At 48.7% G+C, this 8,231-nt stretch overlaps 2 protein-coding genes across 6 annotated transcripts in view; both read right to left on the bottom strand.

The window, feature by feature from the left end:
* AKAP8 (A-kinase anchoring protein 8) overlaps positions 1-2,235 on the bottom strand; it is a 23,843-nt gene extending 21,608 nt beyond the window's left edge. For 2 of the 3 annotated variants that reach the window (XM_023517190.1, XM_003796613.3), the window contains exon 1: positions 2,149-2,235. In XM_023517190.1, the coding sequence (XP_023372958.1) occupies positions 2,149-2,167 (19 nt within the window). In that variant the 5' untranslated portion in view covers positions 2,168-2,235. Of the gene's footprint in view, positions 1-940; positions 2,104-2,148 lie in introns of those variants that run through there. The other variant, XM_023517191.1, reaches the window with a different exon arrangement.
* A 187-nt stretch (positions 2,236-2,422) lies between these two features.
* The window catches only part of AKAP8L (A-kinase anchoring protein 8 like), a 43,703-nt gene continuing 37,894 nt past the window's right edge, over positions 2,423-8,231 (bottom strand). For 2 of the 3 annotated variants that reach the window (XM_012809428.2, XM_012809429.2), the window contains one exon: positions 2,423-3,057. In XM_012809428.2, coding sequence (XP_012664882.1) covers positions 2,464-3,057 — 594 coding nt within the window. In that variant the 3' untranslated portion in view covers positions 2,423-2,463. The remainder of the gene's footprint in view (positions 3,058-8,231) is intronic. The other variant, XM_003796508.3, reaches the window with a different exon arrangement.

Below are 8,231 nucleotides of genomic sequence, written 5' to 3' on the forward strand. Positions count from 1 at the left end.
AAAAAAAAAAAAAAAAAGGAATAGAAAAACGGAGGCAAGAGAATCGCTAGAGCCCCAGAGTTGGAGATTGCTGTAAGCTGACAGCTTGAGACTCATCTCAAAAAAAAAAAAAAAAAAAAATTCCCCCCTACAGAGACAGCATCTGTCTGGCTCCTCCAGGTAGGAGGATGAGACTATGTTCTCTTTATTTCTGTGTTCCTGGATCCCAACACAGAGCTGGGCACAGGTGGCCACCCCTGCCTGTCAAATGATTTGACCTTGATTAAGCAACAATGTGTTCTTTTTTTTGTTTTTGAGACAGAGTCTCACTATGTCACCCTTGGTAGAGTGCCATGGCATCACAGCTCACAGAAACCTCAAACTCTTGGGCTTAAGCAATTCTCCTGTCTCAGCCTCCCAAGCAGCTGGGACTACAGGCGGCTGCCACAACACACAGCTATTTTTTTTGTTATAGTTGTCATTGCTGTTTGGCAGGCCCAGGCCATGTTCAAACCCAACAGCCAGCCCCCTAGCCCCTGAGCTACAGGAGCCAAGCCTGCAAGAATATATTCTTATCTCCCTTACCAGAAAAATTCCCACCACTGACTGACTGGCAACACACAATAATGATAATAATACCATTGTCCCCAATGTCATTCAAGGACAAAGCTCAAGGTTAGGGAACTTGATCCATGTTTTTTGCCCTCCCCTCCCTGTCACACTACTTAGGCTTCCACATCCATAGCAGAAAAGCAGAAGGTATATTTTAACAGCAAATGACCGACATCACAGCCCCACTTCCCTGTAAGGCTCTGGTCTACATGGCATACACTATCTGCTTAATCTCAAAACCCCCAAAGACAGAAATAAATCAGAGGCTGCAGTATCTTCACTTTGTGTGAAAGGTTTTGGGGATACGGAGAACCTCCCCAAACCATGGGCATAAAAAAGGACACAGTACCTGCAGAAAGATCTGATGAGAGGCAAGAATGGCAGGATCCAGACTGCTAAAGGCCAGGAGAGCCAGGTTGAGCCTCCTCTAGGACCCAGAAGACACCCAAAGTACACTACAAATGATGTTTCTGCAATTTCTGCTGTTAGGACCTTGCTACCCAGCTACCGTTCGAAATCTGAGTCTTCCCTAGGTACTGCGTCCAGGATCATCGGATGAGCAGCTTCTCTACACCCGGAGAAGCCCCATCCGGCATGTTCCAACTGTCCTCTCTGAATAAACTCGGTTCCCAGCACAGAGCAAAGGCCTCCTAGGAGGCTCTACTTCTAAAGGCTGCCAGCAGGTAGCTCAGCTCGAAAAGCTCTGTCCTACTTTAAGTAGGCACTGAAGCCAAGTTGATAAAGGGCACGTCCCCTCCCACGCAACCCGTTGGCTCCTCTGGGCCACCACTAATGACTATCTAAAGGAAAACGGCCGATCTGTCACTAGGCCTAAGGCACAACAGGTTTCCAGCTTTACACAAGGAAATACTCTGCATTTGTCTCTCAATGTCGTCTTCTACGCGCAATCTGTGCCACCACGCGCGGGGCACACAGATGGCGCCCAAAGAGGCTAATCCCGGAGCTGGCTTCCACCCGCGCTAAAGCAGGACTCGGGGGTCCGACACCGCGCAGCTCAAACGGCTTCTGAGACAGGCTACACGGGCCATCGGAGCCCGGCAGAGGCCTCGCCGAACCACAAAGACCCGGCAGCCTAGAGAGAGGAGGGTCCTGCAGTCGGCCTCCTGCCCAAGCCCCAAAGACCTGGGCCAGACTCCATGATCCCATGCCGTAGCTCCGCCCACCGGCGCCGCCATCTTGTGGCGTCTTCGGAAGAGGAAGACAAGACCGAGCGCCAGAATCACCCGGGCCGAGACTGGCCCAGCCAGGGCTGCAGGGCAAAAACGGCTCAGAAGGTCGAAACAGCCCCCTGAAGCCCGCCGCAGTGTCCACCCGCCTCCTCCAGCTCTGCCGGCCAATCCGCAGGCGCGCCGGGGGAACGACGGTACCAAGGCCCAATAAGCGGCGCGCGCGTGCCACGGCCGTCTCTCCGCAGGGCCGGCCTGAGGCAACCGCGCTCAGGATGAAGGCCCGGGTCTGCAGCCCTCTCCCTAGAGGGGCTGTACCACTCGTACAGGTCCTTCCCGCCCTTTCCAGAGTCAAACAGCGGACACAAACCTCCGTAACCTTGCTCCATGTCTCCGACGCGGCCCGCCAGCAGCTTCTTTTCTAGGCTGCCACAGGACGCATGCGTTCAACGCACCTTCCGCCGTTCGCTACTGGAAGACTAGACGCGCGCGTCACTACTTCCGCGCGCTACCATTAGCTGGCCGGGACGAAGAACCCGCCCCCGGGCCTCCCAGCTAGCCTTTCGGGTTGCTCTGGGGCGGCGTGTGCCGCATCTAGGGAATTGTGATCTAGCCCCGGTGTTTTGGGGCCCAGCCCGTGCGCAGGCGCGCACTTTCGCTGGCATGCTCGCCCTATCGTCGCCCCTCAACCTCCGGCCGCACGCAGATCAGACAAATGAGGAGGTGGGGTGAGAACTTTTATTAGGTTCGGTTTCCAGCCTCTGCCACATGGGCTCCTCCTGCCCCAGGCCCGGGTCAGGGGGCGCCCCCACCGCCTTCCTCCTCCTCGTCGTCGTCGGCCTCCACGTCCAGGCCCGGGATGCCGCGGATCTGGCGCTCCAGCGCCCCTCCCAGCAGGGGCACTGCATTCTCCTCCTCCGGGGGTGGCGGCGGCGGTGGCGATGTGACCCCGGGTGCCGGTTCTGGGGGCACTGGGGGGTGCACCAGAGTGCCTTCCGCGCCCTCGACTCCTGCCGCTTCGGCCTGCATCCCCTCGTCCAGGACACCGCCCTCCGCTTCCTCCTGCTCCTTCTCTTCCTCCGGGCTGTCTATGAAAGGGTTCTCGCCCTGAGGGGAGGAACACACTGAAAGGTGGGAAGATATGTGTGATGAGGCTGGTGGCAGGACAGCTGAGGTGTCTCACCTTCAGGTAGCGTTCCAGCTTCTTACTGATGAGTTTGTTGTTCAGGATACTGCGGGCCACCATGAGCGAGGACTTTTTGGACTGCTCCATCATGAGCTGCGGACAGGGCAGAAGAGGCTGGAGAGACTGCTGGGTACACCTCTGCACTTCCACCAGGGGCTCAGCCTCGCCAATGAAGGAAAACATGACCTGATCTAATCTTTGTGCAAATGCCCAACCCTTCCACACCATACTTACATACACAGTAGTATTGCAGGGATTCTAATTTGCTTACATAAAAACCATAAAGAATTAACAATTAAACCTACTAAAGCCCAATGTGCAACCCACAATAAGGAGCCAACTGCCCTAATATACAGGGAGCACTTTGGGATCAAGAAGAAGGAAGATGTGAAAACAGGAATGCAAATGTCTGATGGTATATTTAAATAATATACGTCCACTTTTTTTTTTTTTTGACACAGTCTCACTTAATCACCCTCAGTAGAGCGCTGTGGTGTCACAGCTCACAGCAACCTCCAACTCCTGGGCTTAGGCGATTCTCTTGCCTCAGCTTCCGGAGTAGCTGGAACTACAGGTGCTCGCCACAATGCCCAGCTATTAATGTATGTCCTCTTAACCCACAGGATTCCAAGGATGATGAATCTTACATTTCTCTGCTGGTGGGTCAACTATTTTGTTTTTATTTTGAGACAAGAGTCTAACTATTGCCTCAGGCTAGAGTGCCCTGCTTCAGGACTCAACAGTGACCTCAAACTCCTGGGATCAAGTGATTCTCTTGCTTCAGCCTCCTGATTAGGGAGTAGCTGAGACTACAGGCACCCAACACAAGGCCCCAGCTAGTTTTTCTATTTTTAGTAGAAACTGGGTCTCACTCTTGAACTCCTGAGCTCAAGAAGTCTACCTGCTTCCATCTCCCAAAGTGCTGGGATTACAGGCCTGAGACACTGCCCTGGACTGGGCCAACTGTTTACTTAGTTTTTGGAAAGCAGTTTGATAGAATGTTATTAAAAATAAAAATATGTCTTAGTAAGTCCTTCCCAGGACCATGCTCACTGAGTATAATGGTGAAAAGTGGAAAGCACCTACTAAATGTTCTTTAGTGGAGTAGTGGTTAAACAAATCGTACATTCAGCACTCTGGGAGGCCAGGGCAGGTGGATTGCATGAGCTCACAGGTTTGAGACCAGGCCTCTAAAAATAGCCAGGTGGTGTGGTGGGTGCCTGTTGTCCCAGCTACTTTGGAGTTTGAGGCAAGAGAATCACTTAAGCCCAAGAGTGTGAAGTTACTGTAAGCTATGACACCAAGGTACTCTACTGGGGGTGACAATGTGAGACTCTGTCTCAAAAAGAAACAAAAAACACCATGAAACCCTTAAAATCAGAGTCATCTCTCCACTGGCATAGTAAGAAAGAAAGGTATGTGATGAAGGCAGACTGTATAGTGTGCCACAGCCATTTTGGCTGGAAGGATTTATACCAACATGCTGGGTTGTTTCCTTGTTGATAGGAGTATAGGTAAATCTGACTTTCATCATTACAAAGTCATAAGCAGAGAGGGTGATAAAGCTATTTTTGCTGAGGTGGGAGAGCTGATTGCCAGGAACACTATTGAGCCCCCAACCGACTCCATTTACACATTTCAGAAAGCAATCTCACTTAGTTCTTGATTCCCTTTTTTTTACCTTCTTTTCTTTTTTCTTTTTTTTTTCCCCTTCTTTTATTTTTACACATTTTCTTCTATGACTAGGAGAAAATATTAATAGACCTCATGAATGCTATGACAAGTTTTTTTTTTGAGACAGAGCCTCAAGCTGTCCCCCTGGGTAGAGTGCCATGGCTTCACTGCTCACAGCAACCTCCAACTCCTGGGCTCAAGTGAGTCTACTGCCTCAGCCTCCCAAGTAGCTGGGACCACAGGCGCCCGTCACAATGCCCGGCTATTTTTTGGTTGCAGCCATCGTTTGGTGGGTCCGGGCTGGATTCGAACCCGCCACCTTAGGTGTATGTGGTTGGCACCTTAGCCGCTTGAGCCACAGGGGCTGAGCCGTTATGACAAGTTAAAGACACACAATTAAGATAGTACTGCAGGGCAATGCCTGTGGCTCAGTGGGTAGGGCACTGGCCCCATATACTGAGGGTGGCGGGTTCGAACTTGGCCCCAGCCAAACTGCAACAAAAATAGCCGGGTGTTATGGCGGGCACCTGTAGTCCCAGCTACTTGGGAGGCAAAAGAATCGCCTTACCCCAGGTGTTGGAGGTTGCTGGGAGCTGTGATGCCATGGCACTCTACTGAGAGCGATAAAGTGAGACTCTGTCTCTTTAAAAAAAAAAAAAAAAAAAAGATAATACTGCGGACCTGTTTCTTGGCAACTTTTTCACTTGTTAACATAGTCTCTTCTAGATGTCCAGATGGACATGCTACAAATTCTTTCCAACTGAAGCACATTTATACTGTTTCCAGATTTTGGCTACAATAACCAAACACCAGAATAAGCTTATGTATTCCTATGTAGGTGCTTTTAATTATAACTAGACAGGTGAAGTGAAGTGCCCAATAACTCAGCAAAATATTGCAGGTCATGCTTCCTCTACCTGCAATGAACTGGTCCTCCTGCCTGCCCATCAGCACTGAATGTTATCACTGTTGGGTATTTTTACTGTGGATGAAAGAGTAAAGAATATATGCTGCCTCCCTGGCATTTCCCTGCCAACCAAGAACTCTTTTTTTTTTTTTAGAGACAGAGTCTCACTTTGTCACCCTTGCTGGAGTGCTGTGGCATCACAGCTCTTGGGCTTAGGTGATTCTCTTGCCTTATCCTCCCGAGTAGGTGGGACTACAGGTGCCCACCACAATGTCCAGCTATTTTTTTGTTGCAGTTTGGCTGGGGCTGGGTTTGAACCCATCACCCTCAATATATGGGGCAGGTGCCCTACTCACTGAGCCACAGACACCACCCCCAACCAAGAACTCTTAAAAGACTCTGATATACAGGTGGGCTACTTGCATAGTGTTTCTGTGAGGTCAACTCCTTTCTGGCCTCTGGGTTTCCTGACTTGCTCAGGAAGGCCTCCTTTAACCTCAGGGTAAACAAATAATCTAAATATTTTCAGATACTGACTTTTCATATTAAAATTTTCTGGAATTTAATACTGATTGACATTTAATATCCAAAATACTTGGTGGCAGAAGTGTTTGGGTTTTGGATTTCAGAATATTTGCACGATACCAGTTGGGCATCCCTAATGCAAAAATCCAAAACCTTTGTAATGCTTCAATTTGGAGGATTTTGGACTTTGAATTTTCAGAGGAGGATACTCAACCTGTTCATGGTATGAAGTAAGAGAATCCAACTTTCCTTTTGAGAAATTTATAAAATAAACCATTGTTTTCCTACTGAATTGGCATTTAGCGCTCTACAATCCTTTATCTATAAATCTGAAATCCAAAGGCTCTAGAAAACTAAAGCCCTCCCCAAGAAAGTCATTTGTTGGCAAAAAATGGAATGACATTACATTTGTATGACATTTTTACTCTACTTATAAAAGTCACTGGAAGAATTACTGATTCAACAATAAGGCTCTTTTCCAGATCCTGCCAGGGAGGTTAGTATTTATATACTATATTGTTTTTCAGAAACACAAAAATTAATTCATAAACATCTGCTTCTAACATTTCAGATAAGGGATCTGTACCAATTTTAACAAATACTAAGTTCCTTTCTACCTTTTTTTTTTTTTTGAGATAATGTTACCCTGAGATAGTACTGTTGCATCATGATAACTCACAACACCTCAGTCTCTTGGGTTCAAGTGATCCTCTTGCCTCAGCCTCCTGAATGCTGGGACTACAAGTGCCTACCACATCTAGCTAGTTTTTTCTTTTTTAGTAGAGATGGGGGTCTCACTCTGGCTCAGGCTGGTCTCTAATTTGTGAGCTCAGGCAAACCACCCACCCAGAGTACTAGGATTACAAGCAGGAACCACCTCACCTGGCCTAGAATTAGATATCTTATTGAACCATTCTTGCATTCCAGAAATAAGCCCTACTTATAATGTATTATATGTATGAATCAATAGCAAATTGATACTAAAATTTTATTTAGCACTTTGTATCTTTTTTAATTTAAATTTAAAAATTAGGTCAGGCTAGATGGCTCACGCCTGTAATCCTAGCACTCTGGTAGGCCAATGCAGGTGGACTGCCTGAGCTCAGGGTTTGGACCAGCCTGAGCAATAGCGAGACACTGTCTCTAAAAATAGCCAGGCTCGGTGCCTATGGCTCAAGTGGCTAAGGCACCAGCCACATACACCTAAGGTGGCAGGTTCGAATCCAGCCCAAGCCTGCCAAAACAACAATGACGGCTGCAACCAAAAAATAGCCAGGCATTGTGGCGGGCGCCTGTGGTCCCAGCTACTTGGGAGGCTGAGGCAGGAGACTCGCTTGAGCCCAGGAGTTGAAAGTTGCTGTGAGCTGTGATGCCATGGCATTCTACCCAAGAGGATAGCTTAAGGCTCTGTGGCAACCTCAAACTCTTGGGCTTAAGCAATTCTCTTACCTTAGCCTCCCAAGTAGCTGGGACTACAGGCGCCTGCCAAAACGCCTGGCTATTTTTTGGCTGTAGTTATATCATTGTTTGGCGGGCCTGGCTGGATTCAAACCCACCAGCTCTGGTGTACGTGGCTGGTGCCCTAGCCACTTGAGCTACAGGTGCTAAGCCTAAAAAAGAATTTTTAAGAGACAGGGTCTCACTCTGCTGCACAGGCTGGATGTAGTGCAGTGGCATGATCACAACTGACAGAAACCTCAAATTCTTGGGCTCGAGTCATCCTTCCGCCTCAACCTCCTGAGTAGCTTAGACTATACAGATGCACATGACTATTTATGCCTGGCTAATACTTTTTACTTTTTCTTTTTTTTGAGACAAGAGTCTCATTTCGTCACCCTCAGTAGAGTGCTGAGGCATTATAGCTCACAGCAACCTCAAACTCTTGGGCTCAAGCAATTCTCTTGTCTGAGCCTGAGTAACTGGGACTACAGGCGTCCAGCTCAACACCCAGCTATATTTTTTTTTGAGACAGAGTCTCAAGCTGTCACCCTGGGTAGAGTGCCGTGGCATCATGTTCACAGCAACCTCCAACTCTTTGGGTCAAGGGATCCTCTTGCCTCAGTTTTTATACTTTTTTTTTGAGACAGGGCCTCAAGCTGTCCCCCTGGGTAGAGTACCGTGGCATCACAGCTCACAGCAACCTCCAACTCCTGGGCTCAAA

The sequence above is a fragment of the Otolemur garnettii genome, unplaced genomic scaffold, assembly GCF_000181295.1.
Source record: "Otolemur garnettii isolate 467f Iridium unplaced genomic scaffold, OtoGar3 scaffold00105, whole genome shotgun sequence".
Taxonomy (NCBI): Eukaryota; Metazoa; Chordata; class Mammalia; order Primates; family Galagidae; genus Otolemur; species Otolemur garnettii.